We start from the raw sequence: 16,915 nt of genomic DNA, 5'->3' as shown, positions 1-16,915 counted from the left end.
GTCAGGATAAGGATAAAAGTTAACAAATGTGTGGAAACAGACTCAGGATGGCAAAGATGAGGAGTTGTGTTGATGGTGGTAGAGAAGTGTTGCTGCTCTATGAAAAGTGTGTAGTGTAGTCAGGAGACTGAGTTTGTGAGTCTACGTATGTTTGGAGTTAGTCGCAATTCAGAGAGGTTAGGTAAGTTACGGTACATTAAGTAACATGTGTATAAGGTTAGGTCTGGTTGGGGTAGGTTAGTTGAAGATTGTGTTTATGTTGTCGTATTTCAGATCGTTACGTCTGGGATGTGATTGCATCGGTCTTCTTTGATGTGCCAGTAGTAGTGCAGTGTTGTTTATGGGTTAATTTGCTGACAAACATCACAAAGCACCGCAGCTCAGTATTGAGCATACAAACTTTTGAACATGAACAGCTAAGGATGACAACAAGAGACAAGACTCTGGGACACAAAGGTTATGAGTAAGGGCAGACAAGACTCAGGTACACAAAGGTTACCAGTAAGGGGAGACAAGACTCAGGTACACAAAGGTTATGAGTAAGGGCAGACAAGACTCTGGGACACAAAGGTTATGAGTAAGGGCAGACAAGACTCTGGGACACAAAGGTTATGAGTAAGGGCAGACAAGACTCTGGGACACAAATGTTATGAGTAAGGGCAGACAAGACTCTGGGACACAAAGGTTATGAGTAAGGGCAGACAAGACTCAGGTACACAAAGGTTACCAGTAAGGGGAGACAAGACTCAGGTACACAAAGGTTATGAGTAAGGGCAGACAAGACTCTGGGACACAAAGGTTATGAGTAAGGGCAGACAAGACTCTGGGACACAAAGGTTATGAGTAAGGGCAGACAAGACTCTGGGACACAAAGGTTATGAGTAAGGGCAGACAAGACTCTGGGACACAAAGGTTATGAGTAAGGGCAGACAAGACTCTGGGACACAAAGGTTATGAGTAAGGGCAGACAAGACTCAGGTACACAAAGGTTATGAGTAAGGGCAGACAAGACTCTGGTATATTAATACACTCACCAACACAGGTTAGTGACAACTGTTATGAGCCACCAGTCCCTCATAATATCCACCCCACCCAGTATGAGAGTTATAGTACACCTATTCCATACTTATACCATGTTTGGACTGCCTTATAACCCATTAATATGCAATACAGCATGTGTAGTTAGGTAGATAGTACTGGATTTATAAGTGTTTCAGGCTCTCCAGACAACAGTATCAACAAACACTCCATGATTTGTTCTTCATCACCTCTACTGAACTGCCTGAAGAACATGAAGGTGAGAACTGCTCGAGTGAAGTTCATCAACTGTTTACATCAGAGATAAACTTTACTGATACTATTAAATCTATCAGAATAGATAAAAACAATCACCACAGCACCAGGCAGATGCTCACTAAACTAGCTTATCCCAATGATAAGTAAGACCTCATTCAATCAGCTACATATATAAAACCAATCTTTATAATAATGAGTGTCTTACCAAGCAGCGTTGATCCTCCTCTACAGACGGCATCATATTATATTTATGAGTGCCTTACCAAGCAGCGTTGATCCTCCTCTACAGACGGCATCATATTATATTTATGAGTGCCTTACCAAGCAGCGTTGATCCTCCTCTACAGACTGCATCATATTATAATAATGAGTGCCTTACCAAGCAGCGTTGATCCTCCTCTACAGACAGCATCATATTATATTAATGAGTGCCTTACCAAGCAGCGTTGATCCTCCTCTACAGACAGCATCATATTATATTAATGAGTGCCTTACCAAGCAGCGTTGATCCTCCTCTACAGACAGCATCATATTATATTAATGAGTGCCTTACCAAGCAGCGTTGATCCTCCTCTACAGACGGCATCATATTATATTTATGAGTGCCTTACCAAGCAGCGTTGATCCTCCTCTACAGACGGCATCATATTATATTTATGAGTGCCTTACCAAGCAGCGTTGATCCTCCTCTACAGACTGCATCATATTATAATAATGAGTGCCTTACCAAGCAGCGTTGATCCTCCTCTACAGACAGCATCATATTATATTAATGAGTGCCTTACCAAGCAGCGTTGATCCTCCTCTACAGACAGCATCATATTATATTAATGAGTGCCTTACCAAGCAGCGTTGATCCTCCTCTACAGACAGCATCATATTATATTAATGAGCGCCTTACCAAGCAGCGTTGATCCTCTTCTACAGACAGCATCATATTATATTAATGAGTGCCTTACCAAGCAGCGTTGATCCTCTTCTACAGACTGCATCATATTATATTAATGAGTGCCTTACCAAGCAGCGTTGATCCTCTTCTACAGACAGCATCATATTATATTAATGAGTGCCTTACCAAGCAGCGTTGATCCTCCTCTACAGACGGCATCATATTATATTAATGAGTGCCTAACCAAGCAGCGTTGATCCTCCTCTACAGACAGCATCATATTATATTAATGAGTGCCTTACCAAGCAGCGTTGATCCTCCTCTACAGACAGCATCATATTATATTAATGAGTGCCTTACCAAGCAGCGTTGATCCTCCTCTACAGACGGCATCATATTATATTAATGAGTGCCTTACCAAGCAGCGTTGATCCTCCTCTACAGACAGCATCATATTATATTAATGAGTGCCTTACCAAGCAGCGTTGATCCTCCTCTACAGACAGCATCATATTATATTAATGAGTGCCTTACCAAGCAGCGTTGATCCTCCTCTACAGACAGCATCATATTATATTAATGAGTGCCTTACCAAGCAGCGTTGATCCTCCTCTACAGACGGCATCATATTATATTAATGAGTGCCTTACCAAGCAGCGTTGATCCTCCTCTACAGACAGCATCATATTATATTAATGAGTGCCTTACCAAGCAGCGTTGATCCTCCTCTACAGACAGCATCATATTATATTAATGAGTGCCTTACCAAGCAGCGTTGATCCTCCTCTACAGACTGCATCATATTATATTAATGAGTGCCTTACCAAGCAGCGTTGATCCTCTTCTACAGACAGCATCATATTATATTAATGAGTGCCTTACCAAGCAGCGTTGATACTCCTCTACAGACTGCATCATATTATATTAATGAGTGCCTTACCAAGCAGCGTTGATCCTCCTCTACAGACAGCATCATATTATATTAATGAGTGCCTTACCAAGCAGCGTTGATCCTCCTCTACAGACAGCATCATATTATATTAATGAGTGCCTAACCAAGCAGCGTTGATCCTCCTCTACAGACAGCATCATATTATATTAATGAGTGCCTTACCAAGCAGCGTTGATCCTCCTCTACAGACAGCATCATATTATATTAATGAGTGCCTTACCAAGCAGCGTTGATCCTCCTCTACAGACTGCATCATATTATATTAATGAGTGCCTTACCAAGCAGCGTTGATCCTCTTCTACAGACAGCATCATATTATATTAATGAGTGCCTTACCAAGCAGCGTTGATACTCCTCTACAGACTGCATCATATTATATTAATGAGTGCCTTACCAAGCAGCGTTGATCCTCTTCTACAGACAGCATCATATTATACTAATGAGTGCCTTACCAAGCAGCGTTGATCCTTCTATACAGACAGCATCATATTATATTAATGAATGCCTTACCAAGCAGCGTTGATCCTCCTCTACAGACTGCATCATATTATATTAATGAATGCCTTACCAAGCAGCGTTGATCCTCCTCTACAGACAGCATCATATTATATTAATGAATGCCTTACCAAGCAGCGTTGATCCTCCTCTACAGACTGCATCATATTATATTAATGAGTGCCTTACCAAGCAGCGTTGATCCTCCTCTACAGACTGCATCATATTATATTAATGAGTGCCTTACCAAGCAGCGTTGATCCTCCTCTACAGACTGCATCTTATTATATTAATGAGTGCCTTACCAAGCAGCGTTGATCCTCCTCTACAGACTGCATCATATTATATTAATGAGTGCCTTACCAAGCAGCGTTGATCCTCCTCTACAGACTGCATCATATTATATTAATGAGCGCCTTACCAAGCAGCGTTGATCCTCCTCTACAGACTGCATCATATTATATTAATGAGTGCCTTACCAAGCAGCGTTGATCCTCCTCCACAGACAGCATCATATTCACAAACAAAACCCAAATCTTATCAAGCAGTGCTACACCAGGAATGAAACAATCATTGCTAAGAAAGAACAGGCCAAAGACATGAAATAAAGTGTCCAACAATTACTGGTTTTCTTTGTTGATTGTGATGTAACTGGAAGTCAGCGAACTTCCAATGTTATTGTTGAGAGTAACACATGAGTGACCAAGCCTTACTGAGAGTAACACATGAGTGACCAAGCCTTACTGAGAGTAACACATGAGTGACCAAGCCTTACTGAGAGTAACACATGAGTGACCAAGCCTTACTGAGAGTAACACATGAGTGACCAAGCCTTACTGAGAGTAACACATCAGTGACCAAGCCTTACTGAGAGTAACACATGAGTGACCAAGCCTTACTGAGAGTAATACATGAGTGACCAAGCCTTACTCAGAGTAACACATGAGTGACCAAGCCTTACTGAGAGTAACACACGAGTGACCAAGCCTTACTGAGAGTAACACATGAGTGACCAAGCCTTACTGAGAGTAACACATGAGTGACCAAGCCTTACTGAGAGTAACACATGAGTGACCAAGCCTTACTGAGAGTAACACATCAGTGACCAAGCCTTACTGAGAGTAATACATGAGTGACCAAGCCTTACTGAGAGTAACACATGAGTGACCAAGCCTTACTGAGAGTAACACACGAGTGACCAAGCCTTACTGAGAGTAACACATGAGTGACCAAGCCTTACTGAGAGTAACACATGAGTGATCAAGCCTTACTGAGAGTAACACATGAGTGACCAAGCCTTACTGAGAGTAACACACGAGTGACCAAGCCTTACTGAGAGTAACACATGAGTGACCAAGCCTTACTGAGAGTAACACATGAGTGACCAAGCCTTACTGAGAGTAATACAAGAGTGACCAAGCCTTACTGAGAGTAACACATGAGTGACCAAGCCTTACTGAGAGTAACACATGAGTGACCAAGCCTTACTGAGAGTAACACATGAGTGACCAAGCCTTACTGAGAGTAATACATGAGTGACCAAGCCTTACTGAGAGTAACACATGAGTGACCAAGCCTTACTGAGAGTAACACATGAGTGACCAAGCCTTACTGAGAGTAATACATGAGTGACCAAGCCTTACTGAGAGTAACACATGAGTGACCAAGCCTTACTGAGAGTAACACATGAGTGACCAAGCCTTACTGAGAGTAATACATGAGTGACCAAGCCTTACTGAGAGTAACACATGAGTGACCAAGCCTTACTGAGAGTAACACACGAGTGACCAAGCCTTACTGAGAGTAACACACGAGTGACCAAGCCTTACCTTCCTTAACCACATTTATATTTAGACTTTTTATATTTGTATATTAGTTACTAAATGCTTCCTTTTTATATTATTGGCTTCAGTTACATGTAATTTGCCCTCTTATAACTGTTACTACAAACACTTCAATTTTATAAAATGAAATAATTCTTTGATATATATCTAGTTATCTGATTCTTAGCTTAAAATATTGGCAACTTATTCATTTACCTGTTATTACTAAGACTTCAATTTCACAAAATTTTATAAACCTTCAACTCTTAAATTGTCAATGTATCTGAATCTTTAATTCATTACTTTGTGAATTAAAAAATATTCATTTAATTTTTCGCTTATACATACCTGCCCATTAATATTAACTACTAGTCCTATCTGTTGTATAATATTCCTATATTGTTAATGGATTCTTAAGCTTTAAGTACATCAGTGTTTCCAGCCCCTATGTGTTTGTTTCTATTGCATACCCTTATCCAACTTGTCTTATTACCATATGATATTACTGAATTACAATCTTAAGAGATTACTGAATTTTTAATTTGATTAATTATATGTATCCCATTTTATTAACTATTATGAATCTGAATCCATTTATTTATTCATAATTTTAATTATTTGTTTAATTCTCACTTTGTTCTCCTCTCTCTTGTTTTTTTTCGCCTGTTTATATTGCATATCCTTGCCCAGCTTGCATTATTACCATATGATATCAATGTATCATAATTAATCTAATTCTAATAAATGTATTGTAATTAATCTAATTTTATTATATGTATTATAATTATTCTAATTCTATTATATGTATTATATTAATTTTATTATATGTATTTATTAATCTAAGTCTTAACTTAGCTAATTATTTGTATTCCAGTTGCATGATGGTGTTGACCTTGGTCGGCACGTCAGGGCTGGTGAGAGCTGTGTACTGTACACACACTCTACATCGTCCACTTCAATATCCATATTCACTAGTATCAGACACCTGTGATAGGTCTTGGTCCAGATTTGTGTTATCAATATCACTGGCATGGTCATCTTCCAGCAATATGCCCTGTATGTCACCATCAGAGAGTGTTTTCTCAACAACACAGCTGGCTGGGGACTGGGAGCTTGATGTGACTATGTCTGACATGGTTGTTACCTTCAAAATGAGCCTGCCCACGGCCGGCCATCTGGCAACCTGGTAATATTTTCAAGCTGGTAAACGCTCACTGGAGTCCTCAAGACTCATTCTTGTACCCAAACTTTGAATCCTACAATACGCCTACAAGTGCCTTAAACAATACAAAAATATTTTTGTTGTTATTACACTATTATTATTATTACATTTGGGAGCCGGTCGGCTGAGCGGACAGCACGCTGGACTTGTGATCCTGTGGTCCTGGGTTCGATCCCAGGCGCCGGCGAGAAACAATGGGCAGAGTTTTTTTTCACCCTATGCCCCTGTTACCTAGCAGTAAATTAGGTACCTGGGTGTTAGTCAGCTGTCACGGGCAGCTTCCTGGGGGTGGAGGCCAGGTCGAGGACCGGGCCGCGGGGACACCAAAGCCCCGAAATCATCTCAAGATAAGATATGCACACGTTATATAAAAGTATCTACATTTGTGTTCGCCATAACGAACACTATCATCACTAAATAATAGCAGTTACGTATATTTGTTTCTTCTAGTTGATGCTGTGGTCACAAGCTGAACAGCAGTGCTGTTAACTCATGCTGCGTGCACCAGCCTTGATGGCTCACTCAGGACTGAGGCTCTCACTCCTCGGAATGTTACCCACGATTTTCCTTTAAATGGCGTCTGTTTACTAGAACCTTGAGGAAGCTGATGTGAACTCTGTGTAGCCGCGTGAACCCTGTGTAGCCGCGTGAACCCTGTGTAGCCGCGTGAACCCTGTGTAGCCGCGTGAACCCTGTGTAGCTGCGTGAACCCTGTGTAGCCGCGTGAACCCTGTGTAGCCGCGTGAACCCTGTGTAGCCGCGTGAACCCTTCGTAGCTGTGTGAACCCTGTGTAGCCGCGTGAACCCTGTGTAGCCGCATGAACCCTGTGTAGCTGCGTGAACCCTGTGTAGCCACGTGAACCCTGTGTAGCTGCGTGAACCCTGTGTAGCCGCGTGAACCCTGTGTAGCTGCGTGAACCCTGTGTAGCCACGTGAACCCTGTGTAGCCGCGTGAACCCTGTGTAGCTGCGTGAACCCTGTGTAGCCCCGTGAACCCTGTGTAGCCCCGTGAACCCTGTGTAGCCGCGTGAACCCTGTGTAGCCCCGTGAACCCTGTGTAGCCCCGTGAACCCTGTGTAGCCCCGTGAACCCTGTGTAGCCGCGTGAACCCTGTGTAGCCCCGTGAACCCTGTGTAGCCACGTGAACCCTGTGTAGCCGCGTGAACCCTGTGTAGCTGCGTGAACCCTGTGTAGCCCCGTGAACCCTGTGTAGCCCCGTGAACCCTGTGTAGCCCCGTGAACCCTGTGTAGCCCCGTGAACCCTGTGTAGCCCCGTGAACCCTGTGTAACCACGTGAACCCTGTGTAGCCGCGTGAACCCTGTGTAACCACGTGAACCCTGTGTAGCCGCGTGAACCCTGTGTAGCCCCGTGAACCCTGTGTAGCCCCGTGAACCCTGTGTAACCACGTGAACCCTGTGTAGCCGCGTGAACCCTGTGTAACCACGTGAACCCTGTGTAGCCGCGTGAACCCTGTGTAGCCGCGTGAACCCTGTGTAGCCGCGTGAACCCTGTGTAGCCGCGTGAACCCTGTGTAGCCGCGTGAACCCTGTGTAGCCGCGTGAACCCTGTGTAGCCGCGTGAACCCTGTGTAGCTGCGTGAACCCTGTGTAACCGCGTGAACCCTGTGTAGCTGTGTGAACCCTGTGTAGCCGCGTGAACCCTGTGTAGCTGTGTGAACCCTGTGTAACCGCGTGAACCCTGTGTAACCGCGTGAACCCTGTGTAACCACGTGAACCCTGTGTAGCCGCGTGAACCCTGTGTAGCCCCGTGAACCCTGTGTAGCCGCGTGAACCCTGTGTAGCTGTGTGAACCCTGTGTAACCGCGTGAACCCTGTGTAACCACGTGAACCCTGTGTAGCCGCGTGAACCCTGTGTAACCACGTGAACCCTGTGTAGCCGCGTGAACCCTGTGTAGCCGCGTGAACCCTGTGTAGCCCCGTGAACCCTGTGTAGCCGCGTGAACCCTGTGTAGCCGGGTGAACCCTGTGTAGCCGCGTGAACCCTGTGTAGCCGCGTGAACCCTGTGTAGCCGCGTGAACCCTGTGTAGCCGCGTGAACCCTGTGTAACCACGTGAACCCTGTGTAGCCGCGTGAACCCTGTGTAGCCACGTGAACCCTGTGTAGCCGCGTGAACCCTGTGTAGCCGGGTGAACCCTGTGTAGCCGCGTGAACCCTGTGTAGCCACGTGAACCCTGTGTAGCCGCGTGAACCCTGTGTAGCCGGATGAACCCTGTGTAGCCGCGTGAACCCTGTGTAGCCACGTGAACCCTGTGTAGCCGCGTGAACCCTGTGTAGCCGGGTGAACCCTGTGTAGCCGCGTGAACCCTGTGTAGCCGGGTGAACCCTGTGTAGCCACGTGAACCCTGTGTAGCCGCGTGAACCCTGTGTAGCCGGGTGAACCCTGTGTAGCCGCGTGAACCCTGTGTAGCCACGTGAACCCTGTGTAGCCGCGTGAACCCTGTGTAGCCGGGTGAACCCTGTGTAGCCGCGTGAACCCTGTGTAGCCGCGTGAACCCTGTGTAGCCGCGTGAACCCTGTGTAGCCGGGTGAACCCTGTGTAACCACGTGAACCCTGTGTAGCCGCGTGAACCCTGTGTAACCACGTGAACCCTGTGTAGCCGGGTGAACCCTGTGTAACCACGTGAACCCTGTGTAGCCGGGTGAACCCTGTGTAACCACGTGAACCCTGTGTAGCCGCGTGAACCCTGTGTAACCACGTGAACCCTGTGTAGCCGGGTGAACCCTGTGTAGCCGCGTGAACCCTGTGTAGCCGCGTGAACCCTGTGTAGCCGCGTGAACCCTGTGTAGCCGCGTGAACCCTGTGTAGCCGCGTGAACCCTGTGTAGCCGGGTGAACCCTGTGTAACCACGTGAACCCTGTGTAGCCGCGTGAACCCTGTGTAGCCGCGTGAACCCTGTGTAGCCGGGTGAACCCTGTGTAGCCGCGTGAACCCTGTGTAGCCGCGTGAACCCTGTGTAGCTGTGTGAACCCTGTGTAGCCGCGTGAACCCTGTGTAGCTGTGTGAACCCTGTGTAGCCGCGTGAACCCTGTGTAGCCGCGTGAACCCTGTGTAGCCGCGTGAACCCTGTGTAGCCGCGTGAACCCTGTGTAGCTGCGTGAACCCTGTGTAGCCGCGTGAACCCTGTGTAGCCGCGTGAACCCTGTGTAGCCGCGTGAACCCTGTGTAGCCGCGTGAACCCTGTGTAGCCGCGTGAACCCTGTGTAGCTGTGTGAACCCTGTGTAGCTGCGTGAACCCTGTGTAGCCGCGTGAACCCTGTGTAGCTGTGTGAACCCTGTGTAGCTGTGTGAACCCTGTGTAGCCGCGTGAACCCTGTGTAGCCGCGTGAACTCTGTGTAACCGCGTGAACCCTGTGTAGCTGTGTGAACCCTGTGTAGCCGCGTGAACCCTGTGTAGCCGCGTGAACCCTGTGTAGCTGTGTGAACCCTGTGTAGCCGCGTGAACCCTGTGTAGCCGCGTGAACCCTGTGTAGCTGTGTGAACCCTGTGTAGCTGTGTGAACCCTGTGTAGCCGCGTGAACCCTGTGTAACCGCGTGAACCCTGTGTAGCTGTGTGAACCCTGTGTAGCTGTGTGAACCTTGTGTAGCCGCGTGAACCCTGTGTAGCTGTGTGAACCCTGTGTAGCCGCGTGAACCCTGTGTAGCTGTGTGAACCCTGTGTAGCCGCGTGAAACCCTGTGTAGCCGCGTGAACCCTGTGTAGCTGTGTGAACCCTGTGTAGCCGCGTGAACCCTGTGTAGCCGCGTGAACCCTGTGTAGCTGTGTGAACCCTGTGTAGCCGCGTGAACCCTGTGTAGCCGCGTGAACCCTGTGTAGCCGCGTGAACCCTGTGTAGCTGTGTGAACCCTGTGTAGCCGCGTGAACCCTGTGTAGCCGCGTGAACCCTGTGTAGCCGCGTGAACCCTGTGTAGCCGCGTGAACCCTGTGTTTAATACTTTTAAATCTTACACGGTACTTTAACATGTATATATACAATGTACGATGTGCAGGCAGTTAGACCAAAAGTGTATACAAACAGTTTGTGCTGTTAAAGGGTCAAGGTGCTACGTGCAGTTCAGAGGGTTAATACACTCACCATCACTGGGTAATGACAATATGATTAATACACTCACAGTCACTAGTTAATAACAACATCATGGTTAATACGCTCACTGTTACTAGTTTATAATATCAATATCGCTCACCATCACTAGTTAATACATCAACATGATAAACACACACACTGGTAGTACAGTAATAATAAAATTGTCCTTACCATCATTAATGGGCAGAAGTTGTGTTTGCTATCGTCCTGGGTAGCCGAGCAGAGACTGGAAGCAGTGTTACCTATTAGGGCAAAATAAAACAAATAATTTAAGGTTTCCATGACTAAATTTCTCCCACCAAAACATAGTAAATGTTTAGAAAAATTAAAAACGAAATTTTAGGTATTGTACTTTGAGCAGAAGTTGAGAGTGTGAGCAAGTTTAAGATGAGCTGGTAGGAGTAAGGAGGGTGGGCAGGAGTAAGGAGGGTGGGCAGGAGTAAGGAGGGTGGGCAGGAGTAAGGAGGGTGGGCAGGAGTAAGGAGGGTGGGCAGGAGTAAGGAAGGTGGGCAGGAGTAAGGAGGGTGGGCAGGAGTAAGGAGGTGGGCAGGAGTAAGGAGGGTGGGCAGGAGTAAGGAGGGTGGGCAGGAGTAAGGAGGGTGGGCAGGAGTAAGGAGGGTGGGCAGCAGTAAGGAAGGTGGGCAGGAGTAAGGAGGGTGGGCAGGAGTAAGGAGGGTGGGCAGGAGTAAGGAGGGTGGGCAGGAGTAAGGAGGGTGGGCAGGAGTAAGGAGGGTGGGCAGGAGTAAGGAGGGTGGGCAGGAGTAAGGAAGGTGGGCAGGAGTAAGGAGGGTGGGCAGGAGTAAGGAGGGTGGGCAGGAGTAAGGAGGGTGATCAGGAGTAAGGAGAGTGGGCAGGAGTAAGCAAGGTGGGCAGGAGTAGGGAGGGTGGGCAGGAGTAAGAAGGGTTGGCAGGAGTAAGGAGGGTGGGCAGGAGTAAGGAGGGTGGGCAGGAGTAAGAAGGGTTGGCAGGAGTAAGGAGGGTGGGCAGGAGTAAGGAAGGTGGGGCAGGAGTAAGGAGGGTGGGCAGGAGTAAGGAGGGTGGGCAGGAGTAAGGAGGGCGGGCAGGAGTAAGGAGGGTGGGCAGGAGTAAGGAGGGTGGGCTGGAGTATGGAGGGTAGGCAGGAGTAAGGAGGGTGGGCAGGAGTAAGGAGGGTGGGCAGCAGTAAGGAGGGTGATCAGGAGTAAGGAGGGTGGGCAGGAGTAAGGAGGGTGGGCAGGAGTAAGCAAGGTGGGCAGGAGTAGGGAGGGTGGGCAGGAGTAAAAAGGGTTGGCAGGAGTAAGGAGGGTGGGCAGGAGTAAGGAGGGTGGGCAGGAGTAAGGAGGGTGGGCAGGAGTAAGAAGGGTTGGCAGGAGTAAGGAGGGTGGGCAGGAGTAAGGAGAGTGGGCAGGAGTAAGAAGGGTTGGCAGGAGTAAGGAGGGTGGGCAGGAGTAAGGAGGGTGGGCAAGAGTAAGAAGGGTTGGCAGGAGTAAGGAGGGTGGGCAGGAGTAAGGAGGGTGGGCAGGAGTAAGAAGGGTGGGCAGGAGTAAGCAAAGTGGGCAGGAGTAAGGAGGGTGGGCAGGAGTAAGGAGGGTGGGCATGAGTAAGGAGGGTGGTTAGGAGTAAGGAGGGTGGGCAGGAGTTAGGAGGGTGGCCAGGAGTAAGGAGGGTGGCCAGGAGTAAGGAGGGTGGGCAGGAGTAAGCAAAGTGGGCAGGAGTAAGGAGGGTGGGCAGGAGTAAGGAGGGTGGGCAGGAGTAGGGAGGGTGGGCAGGAGTAAGAAGGGTTGGCAGGAGTAAGGAGGGTGGGCAGGAGTAAGGAGTGTGGGCAGGAGTAAGGAGGGTGGGCTGGAGTAAGGAGGGTGGGCAGGAGTAAGGAGGGTGGGCAGGAGTAAGGAGGGTGGCCAGGAGTAAGGAGGGTGGGCAGGAGTAAGCAAAGTGGGCAGGAGTAAGGAGGGTGGGCAGGAGTAAGGAGGGTGGGCAGGAGTAAGGAGGGTGGGCAGGAGTAAGGAGGGTGGGCAGGAGTTAGGAGGGTGGGCAGGAGTAAGGAGAGTGGCCAGGAGTAAGGAGGGTGGGCAGGAGTAAGGAGGGTGGGCAGCAGTAAGGAGGGTGGGCAGGAGTAAGGAGGGTGGGCAGGAGTAAGCAAGGTGGGCAGGAGTAGGGAGGGTGGGCAGGAGTAAGAAGGGTTGGCAGGAGTAAGGAGGGTGGGCAGGAGTAAGGAGGGTGGGCAGGAGTAAGGAGGGTGGGCAAGTGTAAGGAGGGTGGGCATGAGTACGGAGGGTGGGCAGGAGTAGGGAGGGTGAGCAGGAGTAAGAAGGGTGGGCAGGAGTAGGGAGGGTGGGCAGGAGTAAGGAGGGTGGGCAGGAGTAGGGAGGGTGCGCAGAAGTAAGGAGGGTGGGCAGGAGTAAGGAGGGTGGGCAGGAGTAAGGAGGATGGGCAGGAGTAAGGAGGGTGGGCAGGAGTAGGGAGGGTGCGCAGAAGTAAGGAGGGTGGGCAGGAGTAAGGAGGGTGGGCAGGAGTAAGGAGGATGGGCAGGAGTAAGGAGGGTGGGCAAGAGTAGGGAGGGTGGGCAGGAGTAAGGAGGGTGGGCAGGAGTAAGGAGGGTGGGCAGTAGTAAGGAGGATGGGCAGGAGTAAGGAGGGTGGGCAGGAGTAAGGAGGGTGGGCAGGAGTAAGGAGGGTGGGGCAGGAGTAAGGAGGGTGGGCAGGGGTAAGGAGGGTGGGCTGGAGTATGGAGGGTAGGCAGGAGTAAGGAGGGTGGGGCAGGAGTAAGGAGGGTGGGCAGGAGTAAGGAGGGTGGGCAGGAGTAAGGAGGGTGGGGCGAGGAGTAAGGAGGGTGGGCAGGGGTAAGGGAGGGTGGGCTGGAGTATGGAGGGTAGGCAGGAGTAAGGAGGGTGGGCAGGAGTAAGGAGGGTGGGCTGGAGTATGGAGGGTGGGCTGGAGTATGGAGGTAGGCAGGAGTAAGGAGGGTGGGGCAGGAGTAAGGAGGGTGGGCAGGAGTAAGGAGGGTGGGCTGAAGTAAGGAGGGTGGGCAGGAGTAGGAGGGTGGGCTGGAGTAAGGAGGGTGGGCTGGAGTAAGGAGGGTGGGCTGGAGTAAAGAGGGTGGGCTGGAGTAAGGAGGGTGGGGAGGAGTAGGAGGGGGTGGGCAGGAGTAGGGAGGGTGGGCAGGAGTAAGGAGGGGGGCAGGAGTACGGGGGTGGGCAGGAGTAAGGAGGGTGGGCAGGAGTAAGGAGGGTGGCCAGGAGTACGGAGGGTGGGCAGGAGTAGGGAGGGTGGGCAGGAGTACGGAGGGTGGGCAGGAGTAAGGAGGGTAGGCAGGAGTAAGGAGGGTGGGCAGGAGTAAGGAGGGTGGGCAGGAGTAGGAGGGTGGGCAGGAGTACGGAGGGTGGGCAGGAGTAAGGAGGGTAGGCAGGAGTTAGGAGGGTGGGCAGGAGTAGGAGGGTGGGCAGGAGTAAGGAGGGTGGGCAGGAGTAAGGAGGGTAGGCAGGAGTACGGAGGGTGGGCAGGAGTAAGGAGGGTGGGCTGGAGTAAGGAGGATGGGCAGGAGAAAGGAGGGTGGGCAGGATAAGGAGGGTGGGCAGGAGTAAGGAAGAGGATAGGCAGGAGTAGGGAGGGTGGGCAGGAGTAAGGAGGGTGGGCAGGAGTTAGGAAGGCAAGAAGGCAAGGAGGGACCCTGTCTAGCAGAGAGGGATGGAAGGAGGGAGTCAAGCAGGGAGGCTGGTAGGGGGAAGGGGTGGGTAGGCAAGCAGGGAGGCTGGAGTGGGTGTAATAGGAGCGGGTGTGATGGGTGTCCACCCACCTGCAAACCTGCTCCTCCACCCATCTGCCAACCATCAAACCCTTCTTCCTGCCATCGATTCATCCAGCCCACTTTCCTGCCAGCCATCCAGCCCACCCACTCACCCACCCATCTGCCCGCCCACTTGCCTGCCCACCTTCCTGCCAGGCAGCTACCCACCCACTTACCCACCCATCTGCCGCCCACTTGCCCTGCCACCTTCCTGCCAGGCAGCTACCCACCCAGCTCACCACCCACCCAGCACCACACACTAATTATAGTGTGTGTGGAAATTCAAATCACGTTGGCTGTGATACATAAAGATTGTGAATGTTAATTTTTTCTTCCCGGTAAAACTCGGCTAATACGGATGTCGGGCTTAACTGGATAGGGGTCCTTCCCATATAGTCTGGATAATCGAGTTCATACAGTATATATAATATATTATCCAGGATATATGACCTCTATCAAGCATATTCAGGTCATTTTTACATATATAGCACTAATAACTAACCTTGCTTACAACTATTCTAATACTTCATTTCAAGTCCAAAACAAGGCATACATACACTTATATTATTAAACCTCTTGTCTGGAAATACTTTATATAAATCAGCCAAGCCTACTCAGGCCACACTCACTGAATGAAAGGTTTCTGATCTTTCCATATGAAAACACTCATAATAATGCCAGATTATTTTAACCATTGAGAACCCACGTAATAGTGTGCAAGAGTCAGAGGTGTAATTAACGGAGGGAAGCGCGATCACAAGTTAGGTATCCAGTGTCAGTTATTTCTTATAAGACATTCAGGTATTCATAATTAAACATCTTATGAGAAAATATATAGAATTCTGTAATGAGAAAATGTGGCTAACTCTACAGTAGACGGAAAAACACCACAATTTACATATTGAAATCACAAATTTATATAAATAAACCTAACAAATAAAGTATAGAGAAGACTCTTGTAATGTGATTCACTGACCACTTGGAAATTCAAATGCATTTTACCTACAATAATACGCTAACATACGTTAGCTTGAATTTTCCTGGAGTGACTCTCATACATTCTCTCTCTCTCCATATAATTTCAAACATTTCCTTCATATCAGAAAGTTGGATATACCAAATCTTTTAAATGTTAAACATCGACAAATTTAACATTTAAAAATGTAATTTACTGGTGTAAATGTGTATTTATGAGTGTATAAACATCTATTTAAATGTATAATAAAACAAACATGAAAGACAAAAGCATATAAAGAATAAACTAGAAAACAATGTAGCAACTCTTGATTAATGAAAATGTTTGAAACATTTTATGTCATCATTCATTCATTCATAATTTACATCATTTACACAACATAATTTACATAATAGTAGGCATCCATCAGTCTCAGGAGACTATTGAGTTGTGCTCTGCTTGTCGGTCTGGAGTGGCCTCTCCAGGGCACAAAGCCAGGGTAGGTTGATATGCTGGAGAAACTGTTATCCAAGCAGCAGGCGCCGAAAGTCTCCAATGGAAAGGCAAACGCCAATACGATTGGTTCCAGCGCCGTCGCATGAACTGTCAGAACGAGAGACTCCAACTCCGGAGTTAACCTCGAGGTTGGTAAAAGAGGGCACAGGGACTCCAGACCCGGAGACCGCCGGGGTCGGAGAAGAACCAGCCCAGCAAGGGGCAAGAACGACCCCAGCCTCCTGAAGCAGAGCTTGGGCTCCTGAGCCCCAGGTGGAGGATGTCCAACCCTGCACCTATGGGTTCATCACCGCCCCTTTCACCCGAGGCTACCTTCCTTCATGACCCACAGAAGGAAGAGTAATAATTATTAATTACAACAAGTCGTATTATAATTATTATTATAATATATAGTTATTAATATAATTATAATAATACAGAGTAACTAGGGCAGGGCGAGGAACAAACTATCTGACAATTTACATACACAGTAACATAATAACATACATAACATAATTAACATACACAGAAAACAGCTGCTTGCCATAAGTCCCTTTGTACACTAAATAAAATGTTCTATAGTATTAAACATGGCATATTGTGGAATATAATGTTTACTACATGAATAATTCAAATACAGTGGTACCTTTATTTACGATCGTAATCCATTCCCAGAGACTCGGTCAACCAAAAATTCGGCAACAAAACAAATTTTGCCATAAGAAATAATGTAAGTTTAATTAATCCGTTCCACCCCCCCCCCCCCAATAAAAACAGCGTTGAATGTAATGAAACGCCATTTTCTGGGTGATACCCGGAGGCTCCCGGAGCTTACTAGGCTGAATGCTAATGTCAGACATTGGCATCAGTCATGTGTATGGAGTTCTGTGGGCCTACCGGGACCACGAGCCAGAACCTGGCC

General features: G+C 48.5%; 1 protein-coding gene across 1 annotated transcript in view; it reads right to left on the bottom strand.

The window, feature by feature from the left end:
* Positions 1-16,915, bottom strand: part of LOC123748553 (uncharacterized) — a 68,411-nt gene that overhangs the window by 35,768 nt on the left and 15,728 nt on the right. The window contains exon 2 of the mRNA XM_069320500.1: positions 10,953-11,023. Coding sequence (XP_069176601.1) covers positions 10,953-10,958 — 6 coding nt within the window. The 5' untranslated portion in view covers positions 10,959-11,023. The remainder of the gene's footprint in view (positions 1-10,952; positions 11,024-16,915) is intronic.

Source organism: Procambarus clarkii, unplaced genomic scaffold, assembly GCF_040958095.1.
Source record: "Procambarus clarkii isolate CNS0578487 unplaced genomic scaffold, FALCON_Pclarkii_2.0 HiC_scaffold_149, whole genome shotgun sequence".
Classification (NCBI taxonomy): Eukaryota; Metazoa; Arthropoda; class Malacostraca; order Decapoda; family Cambaridae; genus Procambarus; species Procambarus clarkii.
This window is presented reverse-complemented; position numbering and strand designations above follow the sequence as displayed.